Source organism: Rhineura floridana, chromosome 9 (genome assembly GCF_030035675.1).
Source record: "Rhineura floridana isolate rRhiFlo1 chromosome 9, rRhiFlo1.hap2, whole genome shotgun sequence".
NCBI lineage: Eukaryota > Metazoa > Chordata > Lepidosauria > Squamata > Rhineuridae > Rhineura > Rhineura floridana.
The window spans coordinates 125022443-125040999 of NC_084488.1; the positions used below are offsets into that span (position 1 = coordinate 125022443).

General features: G+C 44.5%; 1 protein-coding gene across 5 annotated transcripts in view; it reads left to right on the forward strand.

Annotated features, from left to right (window-relative positions):
* The window catches only part of ZNF638 (zinc finger protein 638), a 94770-nt gene that overhangs the window by 51666 nt on the left and 24547 nt on the right, over positions 1-18557 (forward strand). For all 5 annotated transcript variants that reach the window (XM_061583667.1, XM_061583671.1, XM_061583669.1 and 2 more), the window contains exons 4-15: positions 64-105; positions 1432-1709; positions 6554-6891; positions 7745-7891; positions 10344-10475; positions 11319-11404; positions 11545-11600; positions 13183-13557; positions 14092-14141; positions 15034-15165; positions 15344-15472; positions 18234-18275. In XM_061583667.1, coding sequence (XP_061439651.1) covers positions 64-105; positions 1432-1709; positions 6554-6891; positions 7745-7891; positions 10344-10475; positions 11319-11404; positions 11545-11600; positions 13183-13557; positions 14092-14141; positions 15034-15165; positions 15344-15472; positions 18234-18275 — 1807 coding nt within the window. The remainder of the gene's footprint in view (positions 1-63; positions 106-1431; positions 1710-6553; positions 6892-7744; positions 7892-10343; positions 10476-11318; positions 11405-11544; positions 11601-13182; positions 13558-14091; positions 14142-15033; positions 15166-15343; positions 15473-18233; positions 18276-18557) is intronic.

Sequence of the window (18557 nt, forward strand, 5' to 3'; positions counted from 1 at the left end):
AAATTTTAAAATAGTAATGCAGCCGGTCAGAGTTTTGCATTGATAGTGTTATTCTTGAAACAGATTTCCTGACTGGAATCCTGAAGCCCATTCTTCATCAAAAAGGTAAGTTTGAAAATATGATTATTTTCCTTTTTGCTGGTTAAGGTGCAGTAATACTTTATCTTCCTTATTCTTGAATTGATTCATTATAACACACATAAGAACACTGAACAGTACTTCTATGGTTGAGAAGCATATTGTTGAAACCTGGGATCTGTAGTTGTTGCATTGCTTGTTGCCCCATGGAGATTTGGCAACAAGTTGTGGAATGAATCCAGTGTGTGTGTACAGCAGCACCAACCTATTGATCTTCATCTTATCATAGTGATAGAGCATCTTCATAAAAATGCATGGATTTCTCTTGAGCACTGGGAAGGTTACCAGTGTGAAAATCGAAACTGTAGGACAGTCTTTCTCAACCTTTGGGTCACCAGATGTTGCAGTACTACAATTCCCATCATTCCTGACCGTTGGCCATTTTGTCGAGCTGATGAGAGTTGTAGTCAGCAACATCTGGGGCCCAAAGGTTGGGAAAGGTTGCTGTAGGATACATTATCTGGTCAGGTGTGAGGAACCTTTGGCCCTTTAGATGTTGCTGAATTACAACTCCCATCAGCCCTAGCCAGCATGGCCAGTGGCCTGGGATAACAGGAGTTGTACTTCACCAACATCTGGAGGGCCACAGGTTCCACACCCCTGCTCTAAGTGCACCTTACTGATGCTTTGCAAGAGTTCTGTCATGGTGGCTGAGTGTGAGCCAATGTCTATAATAATGCCAGCCTCTGGGTTGTATCCAATATTAGTTATACTCACGAGTAGACTCACTGAAATGAATGGGCAGGACTAACTTAGGCTCATTAATTTCATTTGTTTGAGTTCTTTCTCTCAAGCTCTTTCCTTCCAGAATTGCCAGCCCCACTTACAATTTCAATGGGTCTACTTTGAGTAGGACTTAGTTTAATACAATCCATAGTAAATCTGTGTATCATGGTTGTTTCTTGAAATTTCTTCTGCATGCCAGTTGCCTTCTTTTTCAAATTCCCGTTCTGATACTTTGTTGTTGACAGCAAGTCAAGTGCAGGAGGGAAGGCTTGGGAGCCGCTCTTCTGATAATGTGACAGATAGAATTTACAAGGCCAAGTAACATTTGAACGAGCCCTTCTCTTATTTAATAGTCTCTTGTATTTTTCTTTCTTGTAAGGAATAAAATACTCAAACACTTAAATTAATCCTTTTTCACTAACTCTTAATGAAACTTAAAAATTACAGAAACTCTGTTTCTGAGGAAAATATATGCCATAAACTATAATAGATCAGATTATTTTATTTTCAAATTAAATATGGAATGTTGGGGAAGAACAGCTTTTTCTGCCATTTCTGTTTTTACAGATGTGAAAGTGATAGAAGAGAGAACCCTACTGCAAGACGGCGTTCTGCCAGTTCTAGCCCAAGACGTTCAAGCTCTGGCCATGCCTGGCGTCGAACTCGGTCACGATCGAGGAGCCCTGGACATCATAGAACTAGTAGACCAAGAAGTCGAAGCCCAAGGCGACGGCTTAGTCCCAGGTATAGGTCAAGGTCCCCACGGCGACCTCAAAACTTCAGATTACGCTCTCGAAGGTCTTCTAGCAAAGAGAGAGAATTGGGACGATCTACCAGATCTCCAGGTAAGATTAATATTACAGAAGCTTCAGTGCAGTGGTGGGGACCCTACAGCCTGTGTGCCTAATTCAGCCTTGCAGTGGTCCTGAACTTGTCCCATCAGGCTGTTTCCCCCAAAGCATGCCCATCCTCCCTCCACTAAGTATCATACATGATCTGTAGTGCACAGCAGGTAAAGATGCAGCTAAAAAGGAACAACTGGGAGCCAAAAATGCCCTTCTTGTTTGTTGTTCCTTGGCACACGGGCCTGTATTCAGCACTTTTTCAGTGTGGTGCCAAATTCAAGCCCCTTTGGGATTGATTGCATTTGGGAGCTTCTAGTCGGAGCTCTGGAGTGTAGCTGATCCCTGCCAAACTCAGGGCTGGAAGTTGCCAACAATCAGTTGAATCAACAGTGACTTCAAGCCCCACTGGGGACTGGCTATGCTCTGGAGTGTCAGGAATTCTAGAGAGTAGCTGATCCAAGCAGGGCTTGATGTTAGCATTTACTTCAAGCCCTGCTTGGATCAGCTGGGGTCTTTCTTCATTGCACAGCTTCAGTGTTGCAAAGGAAAATGGGTCACCTAATATCATGGTAATGTCAGCTGATTGACAGTTGGGTGGCGTCACCTATCTATTAAAGTGGCCTGCTGGGGGTGGGGGAGTTCAAGATCACACCTGCTGACAGATGACATACTTCCCAACTGAAATAGTTTTGTCGGTGTGATAGCAATTTTTTAAAATTAAATTTATTTCTCCCAAAGTGCCCGACTCCATGTGCTACTTTTACTGTTTGAATTAAATGTTCTTTCCTCCTTATATAAATATGGCAGAGAGATGAAGGATGGCTCCATCATGTCTTGTATGGTGTTCTGTGGAGGAGAATATTGTGTCTTGGGTTACTCCTTCCATCCATTCAGTAGCAAGGACAGGGATAACTACTCTACTAATCCTTTTTGTGGTAGAAACTGGGCTTTTTAAAATAGGAAATGGATGTAACCAAAGAACTATGTTGTTGCCCAGGGCAGCACATCTATAAAACATCTTAAAAATAAAACGCCTTTGAAGACAAAATATATTTAAAAACTTAACAACATTTTTTAAAAACAACTTTTAAAACAATTCCAGCACAGATGCAGGCTGGGATGAGGTCTCTCCTTAAAAGGCTTGTTGAAAGAGGAGGGTCTTCAGTAGGCACTGAAAAGATAAAAGAGACAGCCTACTTTCAGCTTGTGCAGACAGAACATTTTGTCTTCTCCACCTGAGGTAGTTCCTCCCTCCCAAGTTCCTTCCACGCAGCCAAGGGGGGGAGGGATGAGCAGGGGCATGGTGCTTCCACAGCCCCAAGATCCTCTAGGTACGTTAGACATCACTCCCATCATCCATCTGGAGACCAGGCATCATTATCAATGATGGCATGGCTCAGTAAGGCCATGATGAGGGAAGCAGGGGCTTCTTTAGCCAAGTGCTTAGCCCATTCTCACAAGAAGAAGCGACCCAAGCATGGCAGGGTATGGTTGACTTCATCTCAGTCTCCTCCCTTACTCCTTCTTCATCCATCTCCACCCCAGTTAGGGAGAGGGGGAAGAATAAATGCAAGGGTTATCATAAATCTAATACCAAGGACAAGAGGTGCACTTCTAACACCAGGATCCTGAGTCCCTCTGGTGCCTTCTCCTTTAGCCCTGTCTCCCCCCGGGGGGGGGGGGCAAGCTGCCTTCCTCAGGAGCAGAGGATTCTGAGAGGGAAGAAGGGGAGTTATCCGGAATGACACCTCCTCCTTCCTCCCACAAGAGGCTATATTCCCCCGACACCTACACTGTCCTGGTCGCCAAGGCCATGGCATGCCTCCAACTGGAACTCCCCAAAGAGACCTCCACCCAATCCGAGTTTGTCAAAGAGGGGCAACAGGAATACTCAGATGTTTTCCTTAGGTCGGGAGAACATCTCAGCAATATCTCTTTCCCCAAATTCTTCAGGGACATAGTCAAAGAGGAATGGGGACAACCACCTAAACCCAAGAAACCTTACATGTTATCCCAGAAGCTACACAGTTTTCCTACTTATGGACAGCCTGAAAGTGTCAGCCATTGAAGAACCAGTATCCGCTGTGGGCGGCCAAGACCACGATCCCTAAGGAGGGGGACACCTTGTCTGATCCGAGCAAAAGACACAGTGATTCTGCCCTTAGGTGTGCACATGATACTTCGGCCCTTTCTACAAGGGCATCGGCTGCTAATTCTTTCCTAGCCCAGGCCACTGTGAAATGGGCCAGGGCCTTATGGAGGAAGTCTCACCAAATGCAAAGCACGTTAGGGAAGGACTTACCAAACTGGCCAAGACGACAGAATTCCTCGCCGATTTGTCTCTGGACAGCTCCAGATAGTCAGCTCGTGCCTTGGGGTCCTCTGTGGTCATGAGACGGAACATCTGGCATAAGCAATGGGAGGTAGATCACCACTCCAAGGCCAGTCTGTCCATTCTTCCTTACACGGGGGATAGCTTTTCGGCAAATCCCTGGACTGCCACTTGGTGGAGACCAAGGATAAAAAGAAAGCCTTGCTACCACACGTAAGAGGGAAGATAGCAAGTCTCGAAAAAATTTGGGCAGTCCTTTCACCCAAAAGGATATCCCTCCACCTATAGGACCACCAGACACTTTCGTGGCTCATGGAACTCATGGAATGCTTCATGTCAGCAGCATTGTACCAGTGCCACAGGCAACAACTTAAGCAGACGACACCAGACCAAGCCCAACACCAAGCAGTCCCAGGCATGACACCATGGGTCCCCAGGTGGGGGCAGGCTACACCTATTTGCCAAGGCATGAGCAACCTCCACATCCGAAAGATGGATACTCAATACCATCCTGAAGGAGTATTCCCTGGAATTCACAATCATACCCAGGGACAAATGGACAGGGCCCCTGTCGCGCAATCTGGAAAAACTAGAATGAACACTTGATGCCATAACCCATCTTACCGAGATAGGTGCCATAGAACAGGTACCAGACCTTTAGCACTTCTCTGGGGTCTTCTCTGGGGTCTTCATGATTCCCAAGCGCAATGACGACTTTTGCGCCATTTTGGATTTGAAATTCCTGAAGCAATTCATCCAGCCCAGAAAATTCAAGATGGAGACCCCCTGTTCTATTGTGTAAGCAATTCAACCAGGAGATTTCTTGGCATCCATAGATCTCATGGAAGCGTGTCCAAATCTTACCTCAACATCGCCGCTTCCTACACTTTGCCCACGGACAACATAAATACCAATACAAGGCCATGCCATTCGGCCTATCATCTGCCCCTCGCATGTTCAGAAAGCTCATGGCTGCAATAGTGGGGCATCTATGCATTCTGGGGGTACATGTATACCCCTACCTGGATGACCTTCTGGTCTGAGCATTGTTGATTCAGGGGGCACGGCAGGATGTGGCACGACCATCAGCTGCCTAGAGGACCGTGTTTTCATCATCAACAAAGCCAAGGGTCATCTGATACCCACACCACGTCTGCAACATTTGGGAGTGGTGATAGGCATAGCTCAAGCCAACTTGTTCCTTTCAACGGACAGGATATTCAAGATTCAGGCTCAACTGCTTGCCTACCTACGCAACAGCCAGGACCATCTGATGGACTTAGCCAAGCTACAAGGTTCCATGATAGTGGCCATCAACTCAGTCCCTCGGCATGATTCCAGGCTTACTTCAGGACAAAATCGCCTAGCGTTGGACAGGCACCATCCAGGTTCCCAAGGAAGTGAAGGACTCCCTATTGTGGTGGAATCATCAGTCCAATCTGGTGAAAGGCTTCCACTGAGGAACCCTTCAGCCACAGTCATCACCGCGGACGCCAGCCTTTTGGGTTGGGGGACAACATGCCTTACTCACTACCCAAGGGAAGAGGTGCATCCAGGTCAGTCAACTGGCTGGAACTCAGGACCATCCAGCTAGCATTCCAGAAGTTCCTTCCCATCATACCCCAGGTTCACATCTTGATCTGGACCAACAGTGTCATGGCAAAGGCACGTGTGAATCGTCAGGGTGGCACATGGTCAGGCCCCCTACAGGAAGCCATGACTGCACTCCACAGGGAGGTGCCATTGGAGGAAATTTGCAGAGCTGCTACATGGGCACATACATCCACCTTCATCAGACTCTATAAGGTAGACATGTTTGCCTCTGCTGATGTAGCCTTTGGCAGAAGGATCCACCAGAGAGTAGTGGCCTAGGCTGCATTCCACCCAGAGATGTTAGGCTCACTGTATAGTACATCTCGTTCCTGTATGCTCCACTGCCCTGCTGACTGAGAACAGAAAGTTGGCTTTACCATGAAGTGTCCTTCTGGTCAGTGGGGAGTGGAGCATACAGCCCCACCCCACAGGGGTGCCTAGGCCAATGGGTGGAAAGGGCCTCCTCTCCAAGGCCCCTCGGTGGTTCGCAGGGTAACCCAAAAAGTGTAGGGAGGGCTTCCCATGACAACTTTCTCCACTGTCTGCTACTGTTCCTTGTTCTTTTACTATCCACTGTTCAAGTGTTGGGGTTTTTTGGTAGTTCAGTGGCTAGCCTCGCCAGTTAAGCTTTGTTACAACTGGCTGTTAGAGGGCGGTTTCCTTCCCTTCTGGCTGGCCATCGTCCAACACTTTTTTCAAAGTTTGACTCTGCCTCTAGGAGGAGTTAACACGTTCCTGTTTGCTCTACTCCCCGCTGGCCAGAAGGACACTTCATGGTAAGGCCAACTTTCTGTTCTACGCTGTTGCAGTGTGTGCCCTGGTCTTCTTTCTCCATGCAGGATTAGAAAATGGTGCCATGCTATTTCCACATACATTGGCAAAATAGTGAATGGAGTGTTTTCTTTTTTTATCTCCTCAGATCAGGACTTGGAAGCTGCGGTGAAGTGTCTGGGGCCACGCTTTGTTGAACAGTTCAATAAACAGAAATCACTCCAAGCACTCGGCCGAGGGGCCTCAGCAACAAAGAGAACACCACCTGAGCCTGGGAAGAAGACCCCAAATAATCCTACAGTTCCTCCAAAGCCTTACAAAAGAGATTTACCAGCTCATGGCTCATCTGATACTAATATAAAGCCTCCCGAGGCTGCTGATACGTCAGACAAAGGAGGAATAGTAGCCGAGGGGAAAAATAAGCAATCACCTGTGAGAACACCAGCAAAGGAAACAAATGTTTCCCAACCCGTTCCTTTCAACAGGGTCAGTAACTCTTCTGCTAAGATTTTTAAGCTAATGTTATGGCTGGGCCTGGACATCTAGAGTTAGTGTAGGGAAGGAGAGCTTTGACGTCCTTCACTGTGTTGTCCCCAGGTGCAGTGATTAGGCCTGGTGCCAGTGGGTGGCCTGGTTGGGCTGTGGCAGAGGACCCCTGCCACTGAGAGGGGTTCCCGCTGCTGGGGCTGGGTGGGTGTAGCTCCTGCTCTGTGATCCACGCTAGCATTGGATTGTGGAGCAAACACCCTGCGACCTGATGCTGGCATGGATTGCAGAGCAGGAGCCCCCCTCCCAGGCATCACCCCCCCACACACACCGCCAGTGCAGGCTGGCCGTGTCAGAGCACTGTACATGCATGCTTGCCATTACCCAAGATGGCAGGTCTGTGTGTGCAACACACTAACACACTGACAGAGCCAGGTCTATGTAAGCCCCCGCTGGTGGCGGTAGTGCCACTGTGCTGCTGACACCTTCGAAGGCCCCGTAGGCTAGTACCAAGAGCGCACTGCGGTCTGGTACCAGCCCTGGCAGTGATGTCGTGCTTTTCTCTGTAGAACTGAATGGGATCTATTTGCTTATATAGGAGAAAGCAAGGGTGTGTGCTCAGTAAGGCTTTTAAGATTAGGGGCTAAACTTGCTCTTATCTAGTTGTTAACAGTCAAGCCTGCTGCTATGTACATAGCCACACTCCTTCATCTTGCAAAGCCCATAGGTTTCAGTTGGCCTCACTAGATGATGATGAAGTATTGGAAACTAGCTTGTTTATGGCCTGCATATGAGAGAGCACACAAATCAGTAAATTGATTAAAATGTGTTTTAAATATTATTTAATTTGCAGCTTTTGACAGACAAATGCTTGAGTTGTGGTACAGTTCTTCGAATATCTGATTTACCAGATGATGGCTTTTCTGATAACGATATTAAAAAAATTGTTCAGCCATTTGGAAAAGTTAGTGACATCTTAGTGCTTCGTTCTAGAAATGAGGTAAGCAGCTTCTTAAATTCCATATGTAGCATTTCTGCAAACTGCCCATCTTTTCTGCACATCATATTAGTGTGGATAATATTTGCACAGCTAGCAGCAGCAGCGCAAGCTCCACCTTGTTGGGCAACTGCCAGGTCCTCTGTGTTTCTCTTTGTTACCTTAGTGCTTTTCTTAGAACACTACATATTTGGTAGCTTTTCCACCCTTACAAAACCTTTTTGCAGGGTGCGTTGCAAAGAGATCTTTGCCCTTATTGGGTGGTATTCAATGCTAGTTCTACTCAGAGTAGACCCATTGAGGTTAATGGACAGGACTAACTTAGATTCTTTAATTTCAGTGGGTCCACTCTGAGTAGGACTTGGTTGACTATAACCCATTGTCTCCCTCCACTTTTTTTTTTTAATTTCACCCCTCTCTTCCAAAATAGAACATTTTTTCCTCTGTTGGTTTCCACTCTCTTCTGTTGGGTTGCTTCCCTATATCACCGAGGGAAACTAATTTTAAGAGAAACTGCTACTGGGCTGGTTCTTCCTTGTGGTCTCTATGCAGCCACACTGCAGAGCCCCATTCAGGAAACTTCTCACACTAGACTGAAATATCTATGTACACACATCAAGGGGCATAGCTCCTGTCATTCCCCCCTCCCCATATCTCTTTTGGCCACTGCAATGGACGCTTCAGGATAAATTTTCTCTGGGCTAGTGATTTCTTGGATAGAATTACTTCATAGGAAACATTTATCCTCCCACCTCTGGCCTCTTTTAGTGTAATTCTATCTGTCTGGTTGTTTTATTTATGTTGGTTGCTCTTTGTGGGTGATCTTTTACTGTCTCACTGAGTCTCTGTGGCTCAGTTGGCAGGATTTTCCAGCAGATTCCCCCAGAATGACAGACCTGATCTGTCTCTTGTGGTTAGGGAGGTCCCAAGAGAAGACACTTGTAAGCACCAGTAGGCAGGGGAGCCCTTCTCTGGAAGAAGGCTCTTCAGAAAGACTCTAAGACAGTCAAAAGATCTGCCATAGACCAATGCTATCTTCAGCTGCTCAATAGCGGCGTTTTCTGGCATAGCACCAGCATCATGATTGGGAGAAAGGGGTTACTCTTCAGAGGCCTGTGCCATTGGTGTGGATCCTGAACCTGTGGGGTTGCATGTCCCAGTGCTGGTGCCAATCCTAGCTGGCCTTCCCTGCAGCAAATCTATTTGTGAAGGATTCATGAGGAAGACCCAAGGCAGAGCAAGGCTGCAGCAGAGTAACGCCTACTGTGAAAAAATCCTCAGATTTTACTCCTGCAAATGACTGTTGTTTTAAATTGTTTAGTATTAATTGTGTATTTTGTGGCTTTGTACTGGTCTCAGACCGTAAATAAATGAAATTTGAACTTTGACCCCTTAAGTTTGTAGAAAGTTAAGGAGAAGCTGCAGTCGATACCAAAGGTCATTCCACCTCATAAGTCCTGAAGGACTCTGGACTGGCAGTGTCAGTACAGCATGCACAGCAACTCTTCTCACCTCCTACACTGGTCCTAGAGAAGTTCTCCTTATCTTCATATGTCCTGTGGTTGGTTCCACTGGAGTTCATCACTGAACCTGCACCTCCAGCCATTTATAACTGGGCGAGGGGGGAGATTATTGACCTCACTGAGAGGTCACAGCAGCACTTAGTGCTAGGTGCACTGTGTGTTTTCTTTCCTCTGAACCACAGCAGAGCGGTGTAGGTGATGACAGACAATACCGCCATCGTGTACTACATTTAACTGTAGGGAGGCACAAAATTGGTTACCTTGCTCCTGCTGTCGATGCATCTGTGGTACCGTGTCTGTGCATCTAGTACCATGTCACCCTGGTGTCTATCTGGCAGGGGATAAGAAATCTGTTGTAGATCAACTCAGCGGGCCACAGAGGGACTCGCGTGGCTCGATCCTTGGACTGTGGGTGAACAGTGTCATCTTCCAGCATTGCAGGAAGCCAGACATAGATGTCTTTGCCACCCTGGAAAACAGAAAGTGCCAAATATTTTGCAGTACGGCCAAGATCCCTTGGGTGTGCTTTGCTGTACTACTGGTTACAGCTGTTCCTGTATCTCTACTGCATCACCTGTGCAGACTCAGAACCCAGCTTTGTTCCCTGCTGCTGGCGTTGCTCTGCCTTGGGTCTTCCTCATGAATCCTTTATACAACTGCTCTGTCTCTCAAAAATTTGTACTGGGTGGGCAGGTGAGAACCATGCACCTTGAGGTGTGCATATAGAACGTAAGGATGGCACACCGACCAAAACTAGCTTAGCTTGAAGGTTTCCCAAATGACTTTGTGCGGACACAGAAACCGTATATACATGCTCACAGATGACCATTCAGCAGTTTCCTACTGCTCCTTTGCTCAAGGTAGCCATCAAAAGGCAAAATTGTAAAATCATAGAGCAAACTGTTAGTAATAAAGCTTTCACTTTTTCGTAGGCCTTTCTTGAAATGAATTACAAGGAGGCAGTAATAGCAGCTGTTAAATATGGTGAAACAGTTCCAGTTTTGGTTAATGGCAGACGTGTGAAAATAAGTGTGGCAGAAAAATCCCAAGCAGCTCCTAGTCAGGTAAGCTGAGACAATTTGTGGCACTTAAAGGTTGCTTTGTGTTTATTTAATGTGTCTTAATCCCACAGCATCTGACTAGGTCTCTTCCCCTGCCCCCCCCCCCCTCGGATGGTATATCTTTACACTACTTACTTATTTAAAATACTTATATACCGCCCTTCATCCTACTACATTTCAGGACATTTTACAACAGCATTAGAACCCACTGATAGCAGCTGGCAAAATTTAAAAACCCTGACTGAATAAAAGTATTTTTGCCTGACATCTAAGTGATAGTTAGGTGTGAGGTAGGCCTCTTAAGGAGAGCGTTGCATATCTGGGGTGCCATGGCCAAAAAAGTTCTCTCATTGATGTCAGCTTTATCTCAGTTCAGTAGTCAAGTCGGTCAAAAATGTGGGACATTTCTTCATATATTGTATTCTTTGCTGAATTAACTTTTAAATAACCGTTCTTTGTGTTGGGATTCCCTTCTGGCCCTCAGTACATTCAATGTACAGGAATATACGAACCAGACTTTGAAATTAGAATGAAATAAACTGATGTAAGATTCAGTTTTACTCTTTGTTCTATGCCTAAGAATCAAACTAGACATAACACCGAGTGTGTCGTTAGCAACTACATGATGGGTTTTTTCCTGCTCCCCCCCCCCGGCCCAGCACAGCATTTACAGCAGTGCATTTATCATTGTGTCTGGTTTGGTGTTAATTTTAAGCATACAGCTGTCAGGGCGGCAATGTGATTTTCTCTTTAATCTTTGGGGATATTTGTATGGCTTAGGGTTTTTTTGCATAGATGTGCAAAAGAGAATTCATAAAAGAGAATACTGAAGACTTTCTTTTTCAGAACAAAGGAAATGGGAAGAAGGCCCCACAGAATGTTAAGAAACCCCTTCCAAGCACGCCAAATACCAAGAAACCTCCAGGCGCAAAGTAAGTATGATATTCCCTAGCTTGGCCTGTCAGATTCTCTAAATCAGCTTCCCCCCCCCTTGTTTTACTTGCTGACTTGTAGTTTGTTTTTAATGGGATTGTATTCAGCAGTTATAATCTATAATTTTTCCTTTTTTTAGGAAATATCAAATTGCTTCAAAAATAATCGTACCAGCTACACCAGCAACCTCTGCCTGTGAGTTTTAGTTGCTTTTTCTTCCTTAGATACTCTTTCCTGTCTCCTGCTGCTTTTGTGTTACTGAATATGGGTATAAAAATAGAGGAGGGTTCTAGCCAGCCTTCCCTTCAGCAGACAGATGGGTTGGTGTATTTGGGTCACTGGCAGATGGGAATGTGCTGAAGAAAACGGTAGCTGAATAGAGAAGTGGGTAATGTAGGGGAAGGGCTGTCGCTAGGTGGCAGAGGCAGAGGCAGGTGGCCTTGCACGCAGAAGGTCCCAGGTTCAACCCCCAGTGGCATCTCTAGGTAGAGCTGGGAGAGAAACTTGCCTGAAACCCTGCAGAGCCTCTGCCAGTCAGTGCAGACAATACTGGGGCAGATGGACCAGTGGTCTGAATCAGTATAAGGCAGTTTTCTTTGTTATTAAGGGTGGTAGGTTCCACAAAATGAGGCCTTGGATAATTATGCTTTTGGATCACTGAAGCCTTTTTCTTTTAAGTAACTACTTTATAAAATATGTAAAACTGGAGTCCTTACTAATCTCTTGTGCTGCATTTTTGTTAACAGTGGATCCACTTAGTTCTAACAGTATGGAGCCCCTTTGTTCCATCATAACCTGCAGAATAATGTAAAGACTAGGTGGAAGATGGCATTTTCTGGGAGGCGCAATGCCAATTTTTGAATGTGTTATAAGAATTGTAGCACTCCTACATATGACAAGGACATCTGACTCCATGAAGGTGTCTTTTGTAGGAAAGCCTCCTTGTTACGTCAGATGGAGTAATATGGTGTGTTGCACATGTGAGGCTTCCTAGAGAGTATTATAGTACTTTAGCTGGAAGTCCACAAGTGCCTGCTTGATTAAAAGGTTTTAGTAGATCATAGGTTGCTCCTTGTTTATCTGAAAAGTTGGGGAATCCTTCGCATTTTTTATTCTGCTATATAGTTTATTGGTGAGCTGCTTATTGGTGAACAGAGGCAACTGTTCACATTTTAGGTAGTGGTGTTTTTTAAAAAAAGAAAATAATTCTTGATGGTAGAAGAGAGTTACCTTTTGCTGTACACCCCAGTGGAAATCTTGCGTTCTTTTGAAATAATTTGCTGATTTTAATGTTTCTGTTGTTTTACAAAGAATTCTATTACCAGAACTAAATTTTTGAATTGTGGATTTCTCAATCTTCTTAATCCGATCTAGACATAGGAATATTCTAGTCAGGCAAAACTCATTTTAAATTTAATGACAGGATTGTATTCAACTAAGTCCTACTCAGAGTTGACACATTGAAATTAATCAACCTAAGTGAGTCGTTTCCATTATTCTACCCTGTAATAAGGCACTCAGGGTGGCTTACAAAAATAAAATCAAACACGTACATAATAAAATTGTAAACAATGACATCACAAAAACATTAAAATAAATTAAAATACATAAAATACAATTAAAATACATAAAATACAATATATATACACACACATATACATATATATAGGAAGTAGTACTAAAGGTTTCAGTGGGTTTACTCTGAGTAGGACTAGCGCTGAATACCTCCACCATCAGCAAACTCCTTTAACCATATGAACGTCTTGTTTCACCACAGCAAATGACAAAAAGCCTGGAGAAACTCAAAAGGTTGGAGAGACAAAGGCACCTTTAAAACTGAAAAAGTCTACAGATGTCAAGAAGACCAGAGGAACAAAAACAGCTGGAAAACAAAAGAAGCCTATAGATCCCAGGAAGCCCGAGGAGGCCCCAAAAGCCGCAGGGAGTAAGAAGACAACAGAACCCAAGACAGCTGTAAAATCCAAGGCAAAAGAGCCTGGGGGGACAAAGACAGCTCTGAAACAAAAGAAGCCTACTGGAGACTCCAGGAAGCCTGAGGAGGCCAAAAGCGTAGAGAGCGAGAAGAGAGCAGAACCCAAGACAGCTGTGAAATCCAAGGCAAAAGAAACAAACCCACCTGCACCTGTACCAGGTATCTTTAGAGAACACTAGTGTAACAGTGCAATTCTAGACATGCCTACTCAGAAGTAAGCACCGTTGAGTTTGTTGGGGCTTTCTCCCAGATAATTAGCTATAGGGTTGCAGCCTAGAAGAATTATTTTCATTTAGGTTAATTATTACAAGTTCTGCTTAAGATGATTGTCCTGAACAAAATTACTAATTCAGATTAAAATAGGGCCTTCCTAATTATTTTATTTATTATTTAATTTATATCCCGCCCTTCCTCCCAGCAGGAGCCCAGGGCGGCAAACAGAAGCAGTAAAAACACTTTAAAACATCATAAAAACAGACCTTAAAATACATTAAAACAAAACAACTTTAAAAACATTCTTTAAAAAAGCTTTTAAAACATGTTAAATAAAAAGAGTTAAAAAAACATTGTTTAGAAAAAATGTTCTTTTAAAAAAAACATATTAAAAGCAATTCCAACACAGACGCAGACTGCAGGGATTGGGCTTTCAATTCCCCAAATAACACTTCACCAGTGATTTCTTTAAAATTACAGATATGACAGAGGCTGTAAAGAACACAGAAGCAAGTGAATCAGTCATCAAGGTAAGTCTCCCCCTCACACTGTGCCTCAAGATAATAAGAAACGGTCACACTCGCATGCATGTGCAGTTTCTGCAGAAACCAAGAGTTGTCGCTATTTCTTTGACTACCAAACCATTCTCTTTTCCAATAATCTCTCCACTGTTGCCTGAAGCTGTGCATGGATAGAAAGCTGATACGCAAATTGGCCTGTTGGGCCACCATCAGCATCATAGTGTTGTGTTAGGATTTCTTCTGTCCCCCCAACCAACAAAAATCATAATGTACTCATGTAAAGAGGAGAAAATACATTCCTCCAAACTCTCAGCCTTCTTTTGGGTTTCACATTAGCTTAACACTTTTGAGGCCTTCCAAAGTGGCCCATATATGCACAAACAGTGTGTTTGCCTATGTGGCATGTCTGAGCCGCTTTAGTCTAATGCTTTCATAATGGTTAACAATAACATTGATAAAACAGTGCCACCACTATTTGTTCCAGCTCTGTGTTGTGACATGTTCCATGAGTCAGAGGTCCACAGGTAATTGACTTTCCTGTCAGCCAGTTCCCTTTTGTTATCTCTGCCCCAAAGTGCTGTGATAGAAAGACAGGGATTTCTCTCCTGCCCAATGAAAGAGAGGAGAGGAACTGCTCCTGTTCCTTAGCTACTTCACTCTCCATCCTTGCCAGAGGACACAAGAAGGGTCTTGCTTGTTCCACAGAAGGTAAGAACAGAACAGGAGTTCCTTTGCTGATTATCTGTAACTCCAGAACAAATGGGAGGAGACCTTGCTTTTTGCACACCAAGGGCTCAAGGGAAAAGCAGAAGATGGGAAACAGCAGGAGAATGTTTTCTGAAACTTGTCACAAGATTCTGATCTTTCCTTCCCCCCCCCTTTTTTTTTGTTGCATTTTTAGGAGGCAGAAGATACATGTGTTGTGGTGATTTCTAACCTGCCTGGGGCAGGTTTTGCTGTGGATGACATTACTGACTTAACCAAGCTCTTTGGAAAAGTAAATGATGTCTTAATTGTGTCTTCACATAAGAAGGTATGCAGACGTTTTTCACTGGGCATTCAGTTAAAAAGGGGAAATGTTCCCTGGTGCATTGCTTTATTAGTATTGCTGAATGTTCTTGGAAAACCACTGTTAATTCTGCATATTTAGGAGGAGATGATAATCTGTCTTCAGAGTGCTGATGTCGATTTCTTTCTTTTTATTTTCAAAGGCATACCTAGAAATGAGTTACAAATGTGCAGACTCCATGGTGAAATTTTATACCTGCTTTCCAAAGTGGGTGGAGAAGAACCAGCTTTGCATTACTTTGGCACCTGAATTCAAAGATATAAAAAATGAGGTTGGTAAATAGAACATGAAGAAGAATAATTGAAAAAATTGCAACAGAGAATAATAGTCTAATAGCACGTTAAAGACAGACACCTTTATTACGGCATAAATTTTGTTAGCCTTTAAGGTGCCACAAGAGTCTTTGTCACTTTTGCTAATGCAACTACTCTGGACACTGATGAATTGTCTCTGTTTAGAGCTGCTACCCTCTGCTTCCTCATGTTTGGGGTTATAGTTGTGTTTCTTTTTTTATTATTCAGCCAAAAATCTGTTTTTTGCTAAATGCAACTTGCTTGATATCTAGACAACAGAGGCAGCAATACCAGACGGGAAGATCTCAAGTTATGTCCTTGAAGTCTGTGACCTTGTTGGCATGGTTTAGCACTATATGCATGAGCTGGGACGAGGCTGAGCAAAGTGTTGAGTTCACATCCTCCCCCTTGCTCCAGCTGGGAGAAGGACTTTACCAGTATTTACTTGCAGTTTCGCAGGATCCCAGCTTAGCATTTCATATGAACATGAGGATCATACTTTAAAACAAATCCTGGCTAGTTAAACAAGACAGCTTCAGTCTTTTTGAAATCAAGTTTTCCTAGCCGACTCAGCCACATAGCCACTCTGGGTTATCAACCTCTAGCAGCCCAGGCAGGAAATCACTATTGTTAATAATTTGAATGCTCCTCCTCCTTTCCCTCTCAGCATTTCCTCAGTTTCAGTTTTGATTTCCTGCCAGCCCATGCAGACGTCTTTGTTCCTTCTCTGTCTTGTGTTGCTTGCTATGGTATTTTCTGCTGTTTTTTCTCCTTTTTTATTTCAACATCAGCATTTCTGCTTCTCATCTTGCCATATAAAGGAAAAACCTTTCACTTTCCTTCCAGCTTTCTTTATCTTCCCACCACCTTCCTCCCTCCTCTTGTCTATGGGCCCAGCAGGGAAGCCAAAAGAAACAGCAGCTGCTCCCAAGAGGAGCCAAAGAACCTTGGAGAAAGTGGCAAAGGCTACGGCTGAATCAGCTGCCTCTTTTGTGAGGCACACCGAGTGCCCGATCAGGGACGCTGCCGCAGACAAATCAAAAGGATCTTGGAGAAAGCAGCAAAAGCAACGGCTAAATCAGCAACCTTTCTTACGAGGCATGCTGAGCGCCCGGTCAGGGACGCTGCTGCAGAGTCAACCTGATCACAGTGGGCAGCCCCTTCAGAGGCATGAAAGGGAATGATCCCCGGGGGAGACTCTCAGAGAGGAGAGGGGACGCCTATATACGAACTGTTCCCCTTCTCCCCCCCCTCGCCTTCCAACCTGAGCGAGAGCTGTTTCTCAGTATTGCAGTTGGAAGCCATCACCATCGACGAGTGCCAGAGATCCTCAGCAGACCACGCAAGTGAGATTCATTATGCCCTTTTGGAGTATTTTAGGCTTCTTCCTTCCATTCATGTGATTGCAGATTTGGGGCTTAGCACTTCAAACCCCAGACCTCCCTTGTCTGTGGTGGCTTCTACATAGGCATCTCCTCAAAGGAGTTCCAATCAAATTTTCCCAGTGAATCATAGCCATGATGCTGCCAGCGTTCAGGGCTGGGGAGGGGGGCATTGTCTGACGCACCACATGGCCCACGAGACACAGGAGAGCAAGGACACAGCATAAATTAGCTGGATCTCAGGGCAATAGCCCTAGCCCTCAACCCCTTCAGGAACATGCTCCTTCACAGGCATGTCTTGGCCCTAACCAACCATCATCTCGGCTATCGCCTTTGAACAAACAGGAAGCTTCAGATTGCATTCCCTTCAACTGGAGGCATGGGGCATCATAGAATGGGTGGAACAAAATTTGACCTAGGTGGCAGTTCAGTACATCAAGGGGAAGATGAATGTAAGAGCAGACTTTCTCAGCAGACGTGTGATCCTCCTGGGAATGGGCCCTCAGCATCATTCAGACTCATCTAGGCCCCTTCCAAGTCAGTTATTCTATGAATCTAGGAGTATTCAAATGAACAATAGAGATTTTCTGCCTGGCTGCTAGAGTTTGATAACCCAGAGTGGCTATGTGGGTTTTGTTTGCTAGAAAAGGCCCTTTCATGGTAAGTGTCCAACGTTCCAACCTCTGGTTTGTACAGAATGCTGAGATGGGTTCCTGTGAAACTGCAAGTAAATGCTAGCAAAATCCTTCTTGCACCCATATGGAAGAGAGGGGAGCTTGTGGGGCCAGGTTTTTTTCCAGGCTCATTCCAGCTCATGCTCATGGTGCTAAACCATGGTTTAGCAACACGTGCAAAGTGGACATATATCCAGTAAATAAATGTGAATTAGCTTTTGGGGCAATTCTCCCTGGAGTTGGAAGACCATAACTGTGGCAGTATTGGTAAACAACTATCTAAAAATGAGTGGGTGTTCAAAAAACCTGTTGCTGCAAAAATCCAGTAATTCATTCCAGAGAGGTTTGCGGGCGGAGGGGGGGCTGGAATAGACTGAGAATGCAGAGGGGCACAAAAGACTAAAATTTGTGTAGCAGGAGCTTTCATGGGCCACAGCCCCCTTAATCAGAAGAATAAAGTGGTAATCTCAGTAGATGGGTATATGTGCCATTGGTATAGAAAGGAAGAGGGAGAGGGGAATGCTTCACAAAGTGGGGCCAAGGCTGAATATAGTTCAAGAGGTTGCTGTGCTGAGCATATATTAAAATTAGACCTAATCAAAATGGGTGTCATCTATGCATAATTTGTGAACCTGTAGACTCTTGTTTGTTTCCTAAGTAAATCTTCTTGGTCCTTTCTTTAGGAAGCTATATTTGTTTCTATGATTAAAGATGCCAATCCAAAGGTAAGTAGCAGAGGCATTGCCAGTTTTTAACAGATGTTTCCCTGTTACTGAACCTGTTTCTTCAGGATAAGTGTGGGGTATAAAAGAAGTTATTGTTTTCCTTGATTTGAGAATTGTCAGTAGAATTCTTTCCAGTGCTTTGTAAATAACTGACACTTTATTTATTGATAAATATATTTATATACTACCCTCTCACAAAGCATCAGGGTGGGGTACAACATCATAAAAAAACTTCAAAACCAGTAGAGAGCAATCATTAAAATGACTGGTTGTTCAAGAAAA